The sequence below is a fragment of the Lichenostomus cassidix genome, chromosome 2 (genome assembly GCF_008360975.1).
Source record: "Lichenostomus cassidix isolate B80296 chromosome 2, HeHo_3.0, whole genome shotgun sequence".
Taxonomy (NCBI): domain Eukaryota; kingdom Metazoa; phylum Chordata; class Aves; order Passeriformes; family Meliphagidae; genus Lichenostomus; species Lichenostomus cassidix.
Genome location: NC_139482.1, coordinates 139,027,742 through 139,048,924, shown reverse-complemented (window position 1 = coordinate 139,048,924; position 21,183 = coordinate 139,027,742). Strand labels below are relative to the sequence as shown.

The following is a 21,183-nucleotide window of genomic DNA, read 5'->3' as shown; positions in this document are numbered from 1 at the left end:
TATTTCTATTTCTATTCTTTTTCCATGCCTTGTTTATGTGCGTATTGAATAGAGAGTGGTATGGAACAGAACATCCCATTAAATTAACCCCACATGTTAAAAAATTCTAGGAACTGCTAGAGATAGAACTCTGGGTTTGATCCCATTATTTTCAGTGGCATTATTTTAAGATCAGAACAGAGGAATGAATTTAAAACTTTTCTTAAAACTGCATTGCTTCTAAAGCTGTTTAAATGAACTACATATGTGCACCTTCAGGTTTGCTTAATTTCTTTTCTTATAAAAGTCAAATATTGTATTTTAAATAAAGGCATACTTTCATATAAATAGTCATTCTTCTCGCCTGCCAGCAGATTAGTTGCTTTGTAGATTTGCTGAACTGCAGATGCAGACACACATGAGCTGGCACCATGCTAAACACCTGACAATTGAAGTGCAGCATGAAGGCAGCTTTTGGACTCTCAGTTTGGCTCCACAGAGATCCACCCTGAGTCCAGCAAGTGTCCACGACTGTGTCAAATGGAAGCTGGCTCCATGTGGAGCCACTGAGATGCCTCCAACTTTGCTACACATCCCTAAGACACCAGCTCCAGGAAGACTCACTAGCTGGAGTGCAGCAGCAGATGAACATGCATGCACACACTGCTCTGGGACACAGAATACTCTGGGCATTTGCACAATATTGCACTTAAGCAAATCTGACATCCCAGAAATGGGGTGCACAGCTATTTCTGCAGAGAGCAGCATAGGTCCAGAAGCTGAGTTGCATTGCCATTTTTTTCCGTAACCCAGTCCATCCTAAACTATTCTGTTACCCTAAACAGTGGAAGGATGACAGCACTGGCAAAATTTATACAGTCCTACACAGGCTTGTACATGCATTCATTTTCTCTGGACTAGGCAATCTGGACATCCATAGCAATAAAACATGTTGGTGTAAATTGAAGAGCAAACAGACATTTTCTGAAATGCTGCATTCACCAACCAAATGTTGAATGATTCAATATTCTTTTCTTAAAATATTATGTGGGTTGCTCTGACTCAAGCTAAAGCTCAAAACAAAGCTTTCTTTGCTACTGTTAAACATTTATTCATAATACTCTGCATTCACAATGATTTTGCTTTCTAAATATCCAGCCCTGCAAGCAGAATCAGTATGGTGGAAAACTCTACCTGTCCTCATCTAACCAGGCAAAGGTTTCTCAACAGCAGACCACATTAGACAATACTCTTAACAGTACAAATACATGCAGGCAAACAAATTAAAGTTCAAAAGAGGAGAAAACATCAATAAAGAGAAGGTCTGTGAATTGTAGGTAATGTTTTAAGGTTGGACTTTTCATTAAATCCCACTGAAGGAATAAAAAACATTACTTGCTGCATATGCCAGTCAGGTTTCATTGCCCTGGCTACAATCTAATTCAGAGATGACTTATTATTCAGGAATGTTAAATGGGCTAAGTACCTTCAGCCTAAAATCCCCTTTTTGTTCTATCTATCTGTCCGTCCGTCCGTCCGTCCATCCATCCCTGTTAATTTTTCATTTTACCATTGCACACCATATATAGCAATGGGAAAAGACCTCTGGTGCAATTATATTCCCTCAGGATTGAAATGTCTGGCAAAATTCAAATGGCTGCACTGTACTTACTTATTTTAAAAATACACTAAAAACATCCCAAGAATGCATAACTGTTCCATGTGAATACAGTTAAAACAAAACATCCACAATTGTGTTCCAAAGGAACTGCCTGCTTACTTTTATGTAATAACCATCTCTAAAACTAAGAAATCTGATTATCTACTAGCTGTTCTGAGAACCTCTATCCTGCTTCCTACTAGATTCTTTTGATGTCCTCCAAATTTTGGAGCAGGAAACCAAATCATTGATGTCTTAAGAGTGACTATTCACAAAAGTTCTACTCAATATAAATAAAATGTGCAGAAAGGAGACTTTAAAGGATGGTATTTGGGTGCTTTCTTGATTTGCTTCTCATTTGGTATATGTTGAAATACTCGACAGCTTAACGCTACTAAAGAGTTTTCATCAACATCTCTACATTTCTAGTCTCACATTAGTTTTACAGTTCATTTGAACAAAATCAAATTTTTCAGTGAGTGGGCAGTCTGAATTTTCTTGTATAGATTCCTAGGTTCTAACAAAAGACACATTTCTTTCCACTTCTTTACAAAGCCGTCTCTAATTCCAAGATTTCCTAAGTCTGTCTTTTTCAGTTTCTATTGGAATGTGACTACAAAGGCTTCTCTGTGTAATTGTCTTTACAGGCTTCATATAATTCTTGTCCATCAGTCTGAGCCCTAAAACCTCATTTTTTTGTACAGAGACCTATTCCGAGGGCTTTTTTTTACTAAGCAAGTGTATTTTCATATATTAACAAGTAAATACATATTTGAAACCTCATTCCTATTTAAATTGAGCCTTGGTTCAAGGTTCACATTCTCTGCTAAACTCATTCTAGGGTCAAGAAAGTTCAAAGAAAATTAGCAAACACTACTACTCATCAAAAAAGTCAAAATCCCCCAAACAAAACAAAATGGGAAAACTCCCATTGGTTGTGACACAAAAAGAATATTCAATTACTAGTGTAATTGAGTATTCTAGGAGAATAATTTCAGAGGAACGAATAAGCACTTAAACTTGGGGAGTGGGGAGATCTTTCACACTTAAAATTTCTTACATTATAAAAGAGCTAGGTAAACTAAGATGGGAGTTTTTGGGCACCATCTGTGCCAAACCAGTTCAATAGTTTAATGAACACACAGTGAGCTAAGGGGCCAACAAAAAATCAGAGGGAATAACAGACATGGGGAATAATTACAAAATATTTTACAAAACAAATTTTAAATAATTCCTGGCAAAGGAGTTATACATTGCATTACTCTATGTAACGAAATTTAAAACACTAGTCCTATCTGAATGTATCTGCTGTGTTTATATATGTGTTTGAGAATAAAATTTCAATGATGATGATCTTATTATTTCATTTATTGAAATAATAAAAAATAGATTTTGCCCAAGTTGACAACTACTGCAGGCTTTTGCAGAATTTCTGAAATGCTGGGACTTTACTATTTAAAATATGAATTCACTTAGCTTTAAGTTAAGACTAACTGCAAAGATCCCAAACATTTGTTTTTTAGGATATTTTAAATGTTTGAAAGAATTGTTATCATTCCACTCACCGGTGCAGAATTATCTCTTGGTCCTCTGGATCTCACCATTCTCCCCAGCACTTCTATGCCATCAGAACTAATATTCCCTGCTGCATTAATGGTCTTCTCACCCACTTGCTTGCAGTCAATAATTATCTTGGCTGTGGTCTTGCTGATAACAACATGCAACTAAGAAAAAGAGAAGATGCTGTAACATACAAAGGAGTAGATGGGATAGATGTGTTCTTCCCTTGGGAAAAGGGGGACACTTTTTGAAATGAGCTCCTAACTCCATGTTTGCTAATGAAATTCAAAGAACAATCCAAAGCAAATAACCTAGATGACCTCTAGAGGTTCCTTCCAACCAGAATTATTCTACAATTCTAATCTGTTTAATGAATTTAGTTTATCTTTCTATTTCTGGAACATCTGCTTAGAAATTGGCAACTTACATAATTTATTCAGTAAGTAAATAATTTATCCCAGCAAAAGATCTACACAATGTTCATATACCACTGAGATCCCATAGAGCCCTTGATTTATGTGGTCATTCCTTGTACGGAGCGTTGGATTTCACCATAACAGCCATTATAGCCAGCCACTTGCAAAAGCCAAAACTAAGCAGTAAAATTTAGTTTGTAAATTATACACTGACAGCAAAAGCTGTCACAGTGAAGTTTTTACACTGAAAAAATCAAATCACATAAAATGCTTTACCGAAAGCAGAACAAAGCAAACAAGTTCCTTCCTCCTGCTTTGATCATATTCTGTTATCCCTCACTGATGCAGCAGAGACACTCCCAGTAGGGAGAACTAGCTCCACTGTCCTGTTATGAGCAAACTCGTAGGGCTTTTGTTTGTTTGTTTTGTTTAGGAAAGATCCAAACATCAGGGAAAAAAGTCAACGACAATACTACCCCTCACAACAAGCAGGTGCTACAATCCCAGCACTTCAACCTGCTTTCAGAAAGAATGTTACAAGTTCTCAAATGGAAAAAAAATGTTCAACACGGCATAGACCTTAAAATAGACTTTAAAATTACAGCTCTGATGAAAAAGGATTTTTTTTTTCTGGGACATTTTCTTTTTCTTTTGAGTGATACTGCCAATCAAAATCTTAACAGGAAAAGCTGATTTATTTCTTCATTACTTTTCAAGGCAAGTATTTTTAATTGAACTCTTAAAACACACACAAAATGTATGAGATGAAAATTGAGCACATCATCTTTGTGATAAAAACTATGATTTGTTTAATGTTAATCTAATACTGCAAAGAGACTTATGACAGTGAGGTAGGTGATGCAAAATACACTTCTTTTGGCAGTAGCTGACCTCATGGAAGATGATTTCAAAACATTAAGAACTCCCAAGCCTTTATTCAGAGTGCTTTTTTTCCCTATTGCCATTACTAACCTTATGAAAACTCCCATAAAATATCTTCCTTATTTCAGGACCTTCAAAAGTCACAGTTTGAAAATCTCCTTTGTAGTCGTAGTTAAAGAAAGTCAGAGTTTTACCACCATCTGTGTGAGATCAAAATTAGGTGCTCTGTGTTAAAGAAAAGTCTTGATACAATATTTGACAGAGTCAGTTTTGTGTTTAACAACAGATCAAAGATGACAGCTCAAATCTTAGTAAAACATGTTCATAAGCAATATATTGACCTGGAAGTAACAAGTTATATCAGAGAAAAGCTCTTCCCTGGCTCGACAGGAAGGATGGGCCAACAGTTCTGAGTCTACCTCACCCACATCTACCTGGTTCTACTCTCCCATCAGTTCTCCATGGAAGCTGGACAAGAAAAACTCTTCCTCAAGCCAGCCAAATACCTAATTCCCACCTGTTTCAAGGGGACAAACTGGCAGTTATGAAGAACAGCTATCACAGCATCTTCATCTTCCCAACCATAAAACCTTCTAAATTATAATCCCTGTTTCACAACTGTGAAAGTAAAACCAAGTAGAAATGAAGAGCCACCAAGAGTTCATGTCTGTGGTTCTAACTCTGCTATTCACCAGACTGAACTGCCTCTACATTTGCTCCCAGTAACAATGGCATTTATCAAGACAGATTCAATTGGAATCAGATTCAGAGTACTGGAAATTTTAAAAGCAGATGAGTGCCTCACATAAAATTGCATCTAGTACAGATCTTTGGAACCCAGTTTAAAGCAGTTAACTCAAAATTTAACTCTAAATTAAACACACTTAAATTGAATCTAAAAACCATGAATTAGAGATTACCCCCTTCCAGATTCAGGTGGTTGTTCTGGTAGCAGATTGGAACATTGGCAATAATAAAACTAGACACAGAATGAATCATTTGTACCGTTAAAATCACTGATAGAACACCAAATACATACTATCTAAAATGACTCCAACCAGTGGTTCATATGCTTCATTTAAAATCTCCCAAAGAGCAAATGGCTCCTGAGGTGTGTCAGGGAGAATCCGAAAGAGAAATGTGATGGTGTAATCAGAAGGGAGACCTTCAGGATGCAAATACCTGTAAGAGAAATAATGTCTTTGAAACTGAAACAACAGTAAATCTGGTGATTTGCGCATCAGAATTTTACTTGACATGCTTTCTATTACTCTGTATATTTCCTTACAAATGAAGACTGAGAAGTGTTTACAAAATCTACTTGATAACTCTAAAAGAACACTTATGAAGAAAGTACTGTTTCCCTTGAAACTTACAATTTTTAAATTTTTTTTTTAAAAATTTGAAGATCAAATCTAAGGTTAGTTGAAAGTAAAGCTGAGATTAATTATTTTTAAAGCTTTTAACAAACAATAGCCACTCTCAAGACCTTTGCAACTGTCTGATTTAAGAGACAATGAAAATGGAAATTACTTGGAAGACCAGTCTCAATAGATATGTCCTTTGTCATTAAACCATTATAAATGGATTAAATTAGGAGTGACAGACTGTTATAGAGAGCTTTATAAAATAGAGAGAATGGAGTTTATACATTTCAAAGCCAATACAAAAGAAAGTGAAGTCAGAACAGGTCACATAGTGAAATACAATCTGATTTCCTAGAATTTTTGCAGAAGAGAGAGGAAGTTTATGATATAAAAGAAGTATGTTATGTTATGTCATTTCCAAAAATTCCTCATTTCTTACTTCCAATTTAATTTAACTTTTTGTTGTCAAATACCGAAGTGGAACATTTGGACGAGTGTCTAAGACAACTGACTGTATGTTAAATGTTATTTAGTCTGATTCCTTAAAATCATAGTACAGGGATCTGAAAGAAGTCTCAGAGTCATTCAAACAATTTAAGATCCCCAAATAAGACCCATTCCTTCTTAAGTGTTTCTGGCACATATAAGATGTACAGATATGACTTTTGCTGAAAAGGGAGTTAACCATGATGTATCATCAATATGTTCTGCACAGTGTCAGTAGATGATCAAATGTGATGGTACACTGCCCATTTCCCATAGAGAAATAGAGGGAACTCCGGTAAAAGAAAAAAGCCTTTACAGTGTGTCCATTCCACAAGAATGAAAACCAATTCAATAAGCAGGGTGGGTTAAACACAAGGTTTGGGGATACAGAGCTCAAAAAGGAGAATAAAACTAATGGCATTCAGTGCATAGATGAGGTGACAAAGCCAAGTGGTATTTTTCAGACATACCTGTGGATCATCAAGAGAGAGGTGTTCTCTGAACCATGAAAAGGACTGAAAGCCTAATGAAGCAGTAAGACTGGGCTGGGGTGACAGCTAGAGAATAGCATATAAATGCAGCAGATCCAATTAGAAAGAAGCAGAAAGGGAAAAAGAAGTGAGAAACACTAATCCCTTGACATCGCAGTCCATTTATGCCCAGGAGGAAACAAAAGAAGGAGAATATGAAACAGCACCACAAAGTATAGCTCCATCTGGGACAAAACAGCATAATCACACACTCAGATGAAATCCATATACAAACTTTCAACTTCCCACTGTTTATTTCTTCTTATTTATCTCAGCTAAAGAATATTTTTCATTACACCTTCCTACTTGTAATCCATAAGAGCCACTGATTCTCTCTGGTGCCACTTAATATGAAGCAGAGGTCTGAGCTGAGAGGAAGTCAACAGAACATAGACACTGTTCACAGAAGAACAGAGTTTCCATCACTTCCTTTCTGAGGAATGACTGTAGAAGTTCAGAGGGAGGATTCTTCGTTGCCTCCTCCACAACCCTCCCAAGACACCTTTTCACTGAAGTATGTCCTCTCTCCCAGGAAGGCACTAGATGGTGTTCACACAGACTCACTTCAACATAAGGGGATAATCTTCCTCTGTAGCCAGTGGCTGGACATAGGCTGCAGTCAAAGGGACTGAGGACAGCTGAAGAAGGTTCTCATTCTGACCTGTGCTTCCAGGACATGCTGAAATCTGAGAGACTTCAACCTGCATTCCAGAGGCACCTTTCACACAGTATTGCAGACTGGAATCTGCCCAGACATAGGGCTGCACGAAACTGCCAGGAGGTGTTACACAGACACAAACCTGAAACTGGCTCACGGGAAACCCAAAAAAGCCAGTGGGCCAACCTACTTTTACCTACAATTGCTAATTTTTGAATTAAACTGACTGAGGGCTCAGGACACCAAACACTCTTCCTATTCATCTGTATAACACAGATATACACTAGCAGCTCTGCTCTTCTGACCTAAAAATACTAGTCCCTGAAATGAATAATTGCCTGCACTACAAAATTATCTTCATGTGTTTTGAGAGTATTTATATGTGAATACATACTTGGTAGGCTGGGATACCAGAGCATCCTTGTGCAGTCTGTAACATGGGTAAACATTAAATGTACCAGGTTCCATGGAAACCCCTTCCACAGCTGAAAACTCCTTTTCAACCAAACCAAACATTTCCATCATTTTAAATCCTGGAAGGTATCAAAATATATTTTTTATAAATTTAAATTAATACTATATTAGAGGAGACAAAAAAAGACAAAGCCAATTGTATCAAAGAGTTTCATTACCTGTTAGCATGAATTTATTGCCTAATATTGTGAATATAATGTAATGAAAATGATTCCATAAATCAGAAACAAAAACAAACATGAAAATACTGTACCTGCAAAATTATTGCCATCTTTAACTACCAGTGGGCAGGCTGGAAAAGAAGAAAAGATACATTTAAGAATACAAGAGATGTCCCACTGAGTCAGAACAATCATGCACTCAGCCCTAAACTCAGCACTCTATCCCCAACAACAGCAAAAGGAGACGCTGGTTAGGAAGGACATGCAAACCTGACCACTTTCTACTCCACTCTATTGATGCTTCTCAGGATCCACAAGGCTTGTTGCAAAGATATTAGGGGGTATATACAGGAGATATATATATATATATATATATATATACAAGCTATACCTGTGTTCTCCATATAATATATTTTTATGGATTTCTTGTCCATTAATTTGTCCAATCCTCCCTATAAACCTGCCTAAAGTGGAGGGGGAGGAGGGGTGGAACCAGGCCTCTGCATTTACCGAAAGTGTCTCTATGGCTATCGAGAGATCACTCCAGCCAGCACTGCCTGGTGCTGTACAGAAAAGCCCTTCTCACACCCGTGCCGGTGTAAGGCACATATTCTCACTCACCCACGGAGTTGGATAACTCGTGCGTTACCAAAGACAAAGAATTCAGAGCGCTCAGTCAGCCGGAGGTTCCAGGGGTTTATTCTGAAGGGTTCCAGGGTGAAAGAGGGCGAGAGACCCCAGCCATCTACATTTAAAGGGATGGCTGGAGGGTCAGGGGAGAGGAGGCGGGGGGAACACCACAACCAATGGGGAGGAGGAAGGGATGGAATCAGGGGTTAGGTTACAGCTGGGGGGATTTACATAATTTGGGGAGGGACCATCGTGTTCTCCAGGGGGGAGGCTAAGATGTCTCCCACCAGTGAAGCCTTGTGGTACTGGAACCACTCAGCTCCTCAGCAGTTCCTGAGGTGGTATTATCCACCCCAACACCTGCCTTCATAACCTCTTCAGCAACTTCAAATTTGTTGGAAAAAAGTAAAAAATTCATGGCCTGCTGCATAAAATAAAGTATGTCTTATATTGGGGTTTTACCAAGTGTTCCCTAATTCCCTATTTGTGAGCTTCTCCAGCCTAACCCCATCTCAAGTTCAAGTACTGCAGCTGACATTCTCAGTACCTTTTCAAACTCCACAATAGCAAGAGAGACCAGAATTGCACACAGTCCTTAAGATGTGAGCACACATTTTATATAGTTGTAAATCTGGTTTACGTATTTCTTTTGGCAAGGAAAAAAGGTTGCTAATCTCTTTCAGGAAAGGTGCCCTGGGAAATCAATAAGCCTAAAGCAGCATGTCAACCAAATATGGCACCCCAGGATACTCACATTTGAAAACCACTTTTAGAAAACAAGCACAAGTGACCAATAAATGTTAATGTTGAGTACTGTCAATGTTTAAAATTCTCTCTGCCATTAAAAGTAGAGCTTATGGTCAAAATCTCAGAACTGATGGTTCACAAGAAACATTACTTTTGCACACCAGCTCTGATAATTCACAGCCCTGTGCACAACGATTCCTTACAATCACAAATTATTCACATCAGCTATACAGTGCCTGCCTCCTGGCTTATATACAAGAAAATATATTGTGGGCACACACATAAAAGCATGTGAATTACTGACCTATAATCATTAGGTGTTGCTCTAGAATGTCTTTCCCTTAATTTTCATAAAGAGACTGAAATGTGTCTTTCTCACAGATTTCAGAATTTGAGTGTTTTATGCCTTTGCTTAGGCTACAACTCATTTACTTTCATAACACAAACATTAATGATTGCATCTCTGTTAATAAATTACCCATGTGACTTGAGTAAGAATGAATGTAGCTGCACTCTTACAGAGGGTTAGAATATCAGAAAATAAAATATAATTAACTATTATGATTCTGAAATATCAATAACATCTGAAATGAGTTTTTGACAACCAAAGGCTGTATTCTGGCTTTATATCAAACAACCATTAATTATTTTGAAGTCACAACACCTTCATTTCCTTAATCTTTTATGGAAATAACACTAGAATTATAATATCAGCAGTAAATTATATTAAAAATATCAATAATATGTCTTATTAGAAAATTATTAGTTACAAACCCCCCAGTATTTAACAGTTATTTTAGAAACAAACAAATCAAAATGGCTAACTTGCTGATGCAGTTTCACAAACAAAAGTGATCAGCTCATCTTCAATCTTTGTAAAGGCATCAAAGTCATCCACAAAGAAGACATGTCTTTCACTGGGCTTGCTGCCAATATTAACTAACTCTGAATAGTCAGCATCAGCCACTCCAATAGCAAAAAAGCTGAAACCTGTAAAAGAAAAAAGAACACTCTTGTGAGTCATTAATTTACAGAGTGAAAATACAATATGAACACTACTGTATTTGCACTGGCTCCTTTCCTGATTAAAAACAAAGGTGGACGTTTTATTATTATCCTATAGCACAAGAAAATTCACTTCTACCATCTAAACTAAAGGTAATACATTCTCTGTGAAATATTTCTTCTGGCTATTTATGCTTAATTAGTTAAATAAAGTTAAACCTTAAGCATTTTCTTGAAGATATATGACTACTCAGTAGTTTAAATATACATTTAAATGCTTTTCTAATTTAATGCTATACTGTATTACACAAAAATATCCATGTATCACAGAACATAATAAGTACAAAGCAGAGAAATTAATTTCCTGTAGGTCCTTTACAGATTTTTCTATGCCATGTATTAGTACATATATGATTTCAAGCCACTGCTGCCTCATGAGTGAACACTGAAATAAATGTATTCTCATTTCATCAGCAACTGAACTGCACTGGTTGAATATGTTCTATATATTTTGCACGAATATTTTTTTGAAATTTGAACTTGGACTTAAAAGATTTAAATTACATGGAACCTGTATTATATGTGTTTCAGGAGCAACAGATCATCTATATATATATATGCTATATATATATATATATGTTTTTCATCTATATATATATTTTCAACACTTTCCATAAGAGATGAAGATAAAAACCTCTCTACATCAGGCTGAATATAGTTAATATGTATACTGTTCTTGCATGGCTTGGTGACAAATTTACTCCTGTCAAGCAGTATTATCGTTACGTTTGAAAGAGGACCAGGGACATTCATCACCTTCCGCACAGCTTTTAGCATTACAAAACTTTGACCCAATCCATCATAACAGTATCTCCTGATCTCATCCAAGATCAGCAGTCTGTCTCAGATGCCCCTCAGTACCTGCTCCATCCTCTCTGCAGCCTCACTGTGCAGCACATTCCAAAGGAAAAGGGAGAGGGGAACTTATGTACCACATCCCAGCAACTGAACCCTCACAAAGTGCAATCTTCTCAGGAGGTCATTCCCAGTCTAGTAGCTAATAATGCAACTGAGAGATGAGCACTTTTTGTTCAGCTTAGACACTCCAATTTATTCACAAATACAGGGTTTTCTTGACTGCTACTCAAAACAAGTTATGCAAGTCCCCTATTTTGTCACGTACTTAATTTATGAAGCCACTACACTCAGCATCTAGCAACAAAACAAGGAGGCAACCAAGCTGGACGACTACATTTGTTTCCAGAAATCAGTGATATACACTGGGAACTTCATTGCAGTTAAAGCTAAAAGCAAATAAAAAGCACAAATGTAATTTCTCCATAGGTCACCTCACATTAAAAGGAAGATGACATTTTTCTTCCATCCTTTAGTTTTGGTCCAGGTGGCACACTGTGTTCTGTGGGTTTTAATACAAACTTCTACAACAATTAACCCAGTTCTTAGACTCATAACATGGTGGGGCTGCTTAAACCTCTAAAACTGAAGCGTTAAAAAAATTCCTAGAGGTAACTAGTGTAACATGAGAGCAGGTCAGAAACAGTAAAAGAATTTTCAAAAGACCTCTTGTGTAGAAAACAAAACAGTTCAATTTGCTCATAACCACAAGACTACATTTTATAGATGACAATCCAGATTCTCAGGATCATATTCCCCAACTTCTTCATTCTGGGAACTATTCCATTGACTACTACATGATTTTAGCACTACTGCCAAAATGAAAAATAATTCCATTAATCACCAAAAATATGCAGAATCTGATAATATCCTAGTGATATTCTGTGTTTCTCAGCAATTGCTGCTTTCTTTAAGCTTGAAAATCTGGAGCAAAAGTTATCCTTACCTCATGCCCACACGTATGTAGATGTAATTAAAGAGAAAAAAAAGAAAATGTGAATTGTTTATAAAACTACACATTTTACCATCTAGTTGCATTTCTCTGGAGACTTTGTTCACATCATCCTGTGATCGCCCATCAGTAATGACAACCAAAACCTTTGGAATGCCCCTCCTCATGCCTGCCTCTCCTGTAAACAGGATTTCTCGTGCATGTTTAATGGCTTTGCCTGTAACACAAAAATCAACATTCACTGTTATATAAACCCAATTTCTATTAGCTTCTCATATCATATTAGCCATATATAAAGAGAGAAATCTGTTGTGTCCTGAGTGGTCTGTCACAATTAGTTAATTCTGTAGTTACTAAAATCAAGATTTAGAAAAGTTTGATTTTGACTCTAACCTTTCCAGTTTCGATGGCTTCAGCCATCCATTTTTCAATCTAGAAGAATGAAGATCACCAACATGATTTATGTGGGTGTCCTGGTTTCAGCTGGGATAGACTTAATTTTCTTCTTAATCACTGCTACAGTGCTGAGTTTTGGACTCCATGTGAGGCTAATGTTGATAATGATATTTTGGTTGTTGCTAAGCTGTGCTTACCCTGAGTCAAGCACTTTTCAATGTCTCATGCTCTGCCCCTGAGCAGCTGCACAAGACGACTGGAGAAGAAAGTCCACAGGACAGCTGACCCAAACTGGCCAAAGGGATATTCCATACCACAGAACATCATGCCCAGTATATAAACTGGGGGAGCTGGCCAGGAGGGGCCAATGCCCACTCAGGAATGGGCTAGGCATTGGTCAGAAGTGGTGAGCAACTGTACTGAGCATCACCTGTTTCTCTTGGGTTTTCTCTCCCTCTATATGTTATATCCCTTTTCATTACTGTCATTATTATATTTTACTTTATTTCAATTATGAAGTTGTTGTTGTCTCAGCTCTTTCTTTCCTTTTCTGGATTGTAGGGCACTGTCCTCATTAACAACTGAGTGTCACTGTAGTAAACTGAAAACAAGTTATTTTGATAATGCTGAGACTGTATGCAATGCAACAGCTGCAAGAAATTTCTGTGCAGTCTGAAAATAATAAAAATGATGTTTTCCAACTAAAATAGATTTTAACCCTTTCAGCCCTCATCTAGAATTTCTTTGCATCAGAAAGCTATCTTAAGGGATTAATTAAAATGCAGCCTCATTCAGTAAGCAGTCATCTTTCCCCACCCCAATCTTAAACATCCCACAGGGGCTTAACTGTCCTGGCTTATAACCAAACAGACCCCCCACCCTCTCCAGTCTTCAACATGCACTGCAAGCTCCCTCCCACCCTCTCCCCTTTCTCACTTTTCTGCCCACTTGCCAAGCTGATTTCATGTGACTCCTCATTCTACCCTGCACCACCCCCAAAGTAATTTGCTTTTGCCCCCTTGCTCCCCTCCTGACTCCTTGATCTTTGTCAGCACTGTTGTTCAATGGGGTGAATATGCAGCAGTAGGGGCTGAAGTGTATAAACTACAGATTAAAAAGACTTTCTAATTTCAGAGCCCAACCTTTCATCTCCAGCATGGAGACACCATGTTCTCACTGTTTTTGCAGTGATTAATTAAACCATTTAGCAAATGGGAAAGAAATACTGCACAGAGTAGCAGGGAGAAAATCTGCATTACAATCACAACCTTTCTCACCTGTTTTTGTATTTCCTCCTTTGTAGGCTATTTGCTGAATAGCTTCTAGAAGAGTCTCTTTTGTTTTGTATGCATTCAATTTAAATTCTGTCCTGGGATCATCACTAAACTGAATTATTGCCACCTGTGCACACAGAAGATGTCCATTACAAAAGCACCACCCACTGTGTAAGCAAAAAGTAAGTGAATCTGACCATTTAAAACAAGGATTTATCTTGTAACTTTGCTTTATCCTTAAATTGAAGACAGATTTTTTTTCCTCCTTAAGAAAGCTTCCACTAAATAAAGCTTGATTTCACTCTCTGCAACCTTGGCAGCCATCTAACAGTTTCTGGTTTCATTTTGCAGCAAACAGGATGCGAAAAGTAACCCACTTTGGCAGAAGCACTCTCAATTGAGCCCAAAAGCAAAATCCTGGTTACAGCTGCTCACACGTGTACAGTTATTCATACACAGAACTGCAGGGACTTTATTCAGTCTCCATGAATTAATAACTGTACATAAGTAACTTAAGCTAGGGAGAAACGCTGAAGCAAGTAACAGAAAGATTCAGGAACATATTTTGAAATATTGCTTCTGTCAAATATGACGCTACATGAATTAAGACCCTGTATTACAATACTGCACACTAAAACCCTGCAACTCACAAAGCATACATTGAACTTCATATTCTATAAGCGGTGCCCCTGATTTAAAAGGAGCTATTATGTTTAAACTTGTGACAAAGTTTCTGAAGCACCATTAACTATATTCTGGAAAAATAGCTGTATAGCAAGAAACAGTAAAAACTAAGTATTCTTCAGGGTTTGGACAAGTTTGAATTAATTTCCAATGAAATCCCAAACCACATATTATAGAGGTTACACTTAAAACAGTAACATATTTGCCAATAATCTGTTCTGGAGCATCTCTTTAAATAAATATATAAATGGAACAATCTTTGTAAATTTTATTTCAAGCACAGTAGATTCTGTAAAGTGTGTGATTTAAAATAATAGAGCCTTTAATCTTCCTTATCAATGCCATGTTTAGCTTATTTATAAATAAACACTACCATGGGTACCAATGCCAAAAGCATTAACAAACTTCAATGTCATTAGAATTCGAGGAGACTGAAATGATACTTAGCTTTTATGCTACCAAAGTTTATATTGTGAATTTTAACATATGGTGTGCATAAAAAGATGTTGAAAAAGAATACTGACATAGAGAAGTTTATATTTTCACAGGAACTGTGAAATTATGTCAGTTACTATTTGATTCATTTCACTTCTGGTCTAAAATACCCTTTCAAGTGAATGCGCCCTCCATCTAGCACATGTTGATTACCTGTGTTCCATCAGGACCAATCTTATCCAAAGCTCCAACAGTGCTGTAGAGAAAGTTGATTATCTTATTGAAATTGTCATCTCCAATACTCCATGACCCATCCACCAGGAATGCCAGATCAGCTTTGGCTGCTTTGCACACTGAGGAAGAAAAGCAAGTATTTTGGAAGTAGAGCAATGGCTCAGCTCCTCATGAAATCTCATAAATCACTTAAGAAAATGCAACCATAATGAAAAGCCCTTGGTTAACATTAGCTAATTATGCTTCAGCCAACAAAGCTGCTGGCATTGATTTCAGTGCATGTGTAGAACCAGCTGAGTTCTGCCAGGGAGAACTCTCTGCACTGATAGATCCTATCACAGAATACACTTCAGTGGTTCTTTAAAGTCTACCTAATAATTTCTATTTTTATTTAAGTTTTTAAGTCACACATGAACTTATACAATGCCAGACTCCTAGCAAGACACAGTAAGCAAGATGAAAGAATTTCACCTTGTGAAGGTTCCCATTGGGAAACTATGCCATTCAAAAAGTTACCCTAAGGTCTGCAGTGTTTAAAGCACTTCAACTGCACTATTGGGAGCAATGCAGGTTTCACTCATCTCATCTTATTCCAGCACATTGTTATGCAAAATGGCCTGCAGGAGCTGTACATTTGCTCACACAATTGCTCTACTCTTTCATGGGAACTGCGAGCTTCAGCACTCCACATGATCCAAGTCTATTGCTTGGTGTTGGAAGCAAACTGTCTCAAAGCACAGTTACATTCTTTCCAACATATTTCATCCTGAAGAAAAATGTTCATCTAAGTCCAGACAATAGGACAAGAATATATAAACCTGTATTTTTCATTTTCTGTTGATTATTCCTCAGATAACAAAAACCCTCATCATCTGCTCCTGTGCAGTTCTTAACACACATACAATGTCTTTTTTTCCCTGTCCTTAGGGGTAAAATTCTCAAGTTCTACATGTCAGTTTGGTCCACCAACTTCAAGCTGATGTATTTGATCCTCAGTCTCCACCAATAATGCTCCTCTCAGAGAGATATTATGAGACTCTGCACAAAACACTATGTGTTCAAATAATAATAAAAAAATGAAGCACTTAAAGAGGAGAGAATGAACATGGCCCATAATCTTCACATTACCTAAAGTACACATATTTAAAAATAATGCTGCTTTTGAAGTTTAATTATCCTAGGATGTTTGCTTCAGTTCCAAAATATGTATGGTTTAGGAGTTTTGGAAAAAGGAAATGTCACATATATTAACCATCCTTTCAGCAAATTTTAGTAATACAAAAATGATGTCAGACTTTTGGCTTATTAAATTTAAGCCCACTGCCTTAACAGTATTTCTGTAGCAAATGCATTGTGAGATCTGCTCCCCACAGGTCTAAAACACCATCAGAAACAGAAAAACATTGCATGAGCACCTTAAAATTACTAGAAACTCATACATTCAGCATACTCATACATTACCCTCTTTTGCAGGTGGGATTGTAGGTGGTGGAGGTGGTGTTGAAGGTGTTGTTGGTGGTTGAGTTGGAAATGGTACTGGAGAATAAAAGGAGGAATATTCAAACACACTTAAAAGCCCAATATCTTTAATAAACACAACATTTTCTACTCATCTCCACATTTAAAAAAATCATTATCTCTAATCAACTAGTTATGCAATTGGAGATGAGTGTGTGCAAGACATGTCACCTGAAAAAGAATATTACTATTACAAAACAATATTCATTCTATTAGTCTCATGCTTTATTTTGCAGTATTTTGAACTCATGACAGCAGGATCTTGCCTTTATAAACAGCTGTGAGTGTTGGGGTTTTTTTGTCTGTCTTGTGTTACTAAGAATAATAATAAATAAGTCTGGTTGGTTGGTTGGTTTGTTTTAAAATACTTAAGTAAATTGGGTTTCAAGGTTCCATTTAACTGTAAATTATTCAAATACTTGTTAATTTTACTAAATAACAAGAGCTTCAGGACACAAAACTTTCTCTGTTTGCTTCATTTTTCTGTATTTTTTTCCTTGAAGTCAAAGATACTCAGAGTATCCCACAGTGGGAATTTTATGAAGAAAGCTAAACCATCCTCCCTGTTGCATTCTCGTTAAGACATCCAATAAAGCTGTTGAACGTGACTTAACAACTCATTCACAGCAGAGGTGTAAGAATCCTGTGCCTCTGTGGAGGAGTCACAATGCAGTTGAAAAATTAAAAGCTCAGCTAAAGGAAATTGTGTAGGAATAGCACATGTGTGGGCAAAGGGCAGAACATGAGAAGCAATCAAACATTATTGCTGCTGGCTGCACTCTGCTCTGTTTTACTCACACGTTGTCTCCACGAAGCTCACAGCAGGGCCCTCGAGCTCCTGAAGCTGTGTATGAACACTGATTTTATATTTGGTTCCAGGCATCAGCTCAAAGAAACAATGTCTAGGCGTTCCTCCACCAAGATTTACTTCCTGTTTTTTTCCATCTGGAATTACAAAACAAACCATAAAAACTTTTTTTTTACTGTTTTATTCAAGAATGTAATTTAAATCATAAATAAGAAGGGTACATGACAGTGTATGAAGGATAAGCAGCTGACATAAATTAATAAACTACATGCTGCCTTACTTTTGGAAATTGACCTCTACGCAGAGGTCCCTGTAATATTTCATTCTTCATACCAAGTAGGAGCTGAGGAATGTGTCAAACATCTTCAAGAAAAAAATGATAAATTTTGCCCCATGCACAGAAAGCAATAAAAATCACTAACACTGTCATGAACTGGCTTTGGATCTGGTCCTAAATTATCAGAGTCTAACAAGGAATTGTTGCATTATGTAATTCTATGGCATCCTTTATGCCTCTGGTTCTCAGCATCTGTAATGTGCGTGGCAATTGGAAAAGATGCTAAACTAGATATTGTATTACAGCTTTCACTAGTAACCACTTAGCAAGGTGGTTAAGGAATAGCATTTACAGAGTTCCAAAAATGATTCTGCTAAATTCTGAATTGGAAAATATGTTGACAATAGAAAAATGTTGGGTACCGGATAAGGCATGTTTTAATAACAAGAAAAACTTTGGCACAATTTAAAATTTGCAGCAGGAAGAAGTAAAATACAAGCAACTGATCTCACATTTTACAGAGTATATTAAAAATTACAGTCATTCAATGCTTTTCAGGTGTTACACTGGCATAAAAACAATTGATCACTGTCTGAACCAGACACACACCCAATCTGACAATCAAATCCCTTCATGATAGGCATTAATAAGAAACTTTTGTTCACCCTCTAGGTTCTTCTGCTCACATTTAGGTGCTTTCAGCTTAGCTAAAACAATTCTGGCAGTTCTATATGAAGAAAGCAAAATGCTGGCTAGGTCCCAGGTGAGAGGGATGTCTGTGGTGTCTTGCGTGAACCAAGATCTGCTATCTGAATAGCTTGTCTGTACTCCAGGGCCTCAAATAAACCTTATCACCATCCACTTACCATTCCACAGAAAGGTCATTCCTTTTTTTGCCACGAGATCAGTATTATTGTTCATGATACCTTTAACATAGCCCATTAAGTGTTACTAACTGCACTTCTCTCAAGTTATCCAAGGTTTTAATTTGTCGCCAGTCAGAAGACTATTGATGTCTACTTGGGATAAGAGAGTTGGTCTGCACAAATAGGGACTTCTCCTTAATGTCTTCTGGCTGCACCTGAGAGTCAGTGAGGCTGGACAGGCTGTAAATTACCCTCAATACAAGCAGTGCTAAAAGCATCAAGACACCTTGTGTGACTACATAAAATTGTGTCATGTTTATCCATAGGAGTGATATTACTACTATAAGCTATAATGAAGACTCAACAAAATGAGAAAAAACAAAACTAGACATTGTTCTGATTCTGTGGCCATGGTCTGGATTCATTTAGAGCTTTCCTACCCTTCTGCCCTCTTCTCCTGTTTGTCCCAGTCCTACAGAGCTACAGCTGGTGGCATATTTACAAACTTTGATGTATTCAGTTCATCCTTTATCCATCTTCTGTTCCTCACACCAGTGTAAAACTCAGGTAACCACTTATCTTCTACTGATACATGAAAGTCTCTTACATAAAAAGCACAAGTTGTCAACATGTGTTTGACATAAAAGGATAGGATACTTCCAGTCTGGAGCTTTCAGTATGTACACAAGTCTCTCCTGTCCATCATTTCCAGTATTTCAGTAGCAAGTCTACAGATCTAAATGCACACAATTTCCATGCAATTCAATTCTCTGGACTGGGCTGTAGCTGCATATCAAATTATTTAGTAACTTACCCACGAGTGACTCTATAACTACCCTGTATGCAGTAGCATGTCTGTGAAGCTGCCACTGAGCACACAGACTAGTCATGCGGACTTGGTAGGGATCCAAATTTGTCACACCCAGAGACACTGAAAATTAAATATAAAAAAATAGGTTCACACCTCTAATAAGACATACAAGAAAAAAAAGACAAAATAATTACAGTGAAACCAGTGCCAATTCATTTTTAACAAATATTTTCCTTAGCTACTTAAAAAACGTCAAGAAAATCTAAAACATGAATTTAAAGAAGTGAACCTTTAAAACCAAAGTTTAGAACTGTAGGCAACTTACTTAAGACTAAACAATGAACACTGCCAAAAAGTTTACCTATTACAAAGAAGTATAAAAGTAGAGTAACAATGGCATTTCTGTCAAAATCTAATTTAAAATTGAGCTTTAGCTATATAAAGAACAAATAATCTTATATATGGAGCCAGAAAAAATACACTAAATAGACTTTTCTTTAAGGAAATTTACATCTACTACTAGGCAAATATATTTTTGGCTGATAAATAATATCTGCTTTATGATTCCTGTCTTGCTAACATCCAGCAGATCCCTTTAAAGCCTGGTATAGTCTCACAGAAAGGGAGACTAATTTCAGGAACACACTTTGCACATAACTGAGAAAGTCTACCACATGAAAAATTATTCAGGGAGCTGCAGAAAGCCAGAGTTGTAAGAAAAACCAGCCTGTAGAGATCTGAACAGCATGAAATCATTCTTACAGGTTTTGGCTACGCCTGTTAGGGCATCACTGAAGCCTGTTGAGTATGAAGCAAATACTTTAACACTGTACTCTGTTCCACTGAAGAGGTTTAGAATGAGAATGGTATTAATATCATCCCCTACAAAGGTCTCCAACGCAGGACCAGGACCTGCAAAAAATGAAATAAATTAGAAAATCATTTGCTCATCCACTAAATTAGACAAAATTACATGTTCCTAAATTTAGTGCTATTTTTTGCCTTTTTTTTTTTTTTTTACCATACACAAATACAAAGACATTCTCCTCAATCCTTGCACGGATAGAAGAACAACACACTTGGGAAATTCAGCAGTGGGATTCATTAAGGCAGAGCTAGACATTGGCAGCTGTTAAGACCCTTTTGTTCTGCTTCAGTGACTTACTACTGCTCTAAATAGGCAGCCAAATATCTCCCCAGTTTGATTGTGTGCCAGGACCAACAGGGGGGACAGCAGATGCCAGCTAGAACTGCAGTCTCTCAGGGGTTCTTATACAACTGCATCATTTAGTACTGTTATTAATGTTACATTAATATTATAATGAAAATAGAAAAGAATGAAACTTTCCCAAATCAGAACAGCAAACAGCTCCTTCATCACCTCCCCTAGCTGTTCTGGATACACTTCAGAAACCAGGCAGCAGTATTGTCTTTGGACAGTATTTTAGTCCCTGAATG

The 21,183-nt window shown here is 37.1% G+C and overlaps 1 protein-coding gene across 7 annotated transcripts in view; it reads right to left on the bottom strand.

Annotated features, from left to right (window-relative positions):
* COL14A1 (collagen type XIV alpha 1 chain) overlaps positions 1-21,183 on the bottom strand; it is a 113,359-nt gene that overhangs the window by 29,518 nt on the left and 62,658 nt on the right. For all 7 annotated transcript variants that reach the window (XM_085053474.1, XM_085053475.1, XM_085053477.1 and 4 more), the window contains exons 22-34: positions 20,488-20,637; positions 19,729-19,845; positions 17,762-17,908; positions 16,907-16,981; positions 15,425-15,564; positions 14,096-14,219; positions 12,496-12,639; positions 10,376-10,540; positions 8,266-8,304; positions 7,933-8,071; positions 5,537-5,679; positions 4,588-4,697; positions 3,205-3,363 (exon numbers count right to left, since the gene is read on the bottom strand). In XM_085053474.1, the coding sequence (XP_084909600.1) occupies positions 3,205-3,363; positions 4,588-4,697; positions 5,537-5,679; positions 7,933-8,071; positions 8,266-8,304; positions 10,376-10,540; positions 12,496-12,639; positions 14,096-14,219; positions 15,425-15,564; positions 16,907-16,981; positions 17,762-17,908; positions 19,729-19,845; positions 20,488-20,637 (1,652 nt within the window). The remainder of the gene's footprint in view (positions 1-3,204; positions 3,364-4,587; positions 4,698-5,536; positions 5,680-7,932; positions 8,072-8,265; positions 8,305-10,375; positions 10,541-12,495; positions 12,640-14,095; positions 14,220-15,424; positions 15,565-16,906; positions 16,982-17,761; positions 17,909-19,728; positions 19,846-20,487; positions 20,638-21,183) is intronic.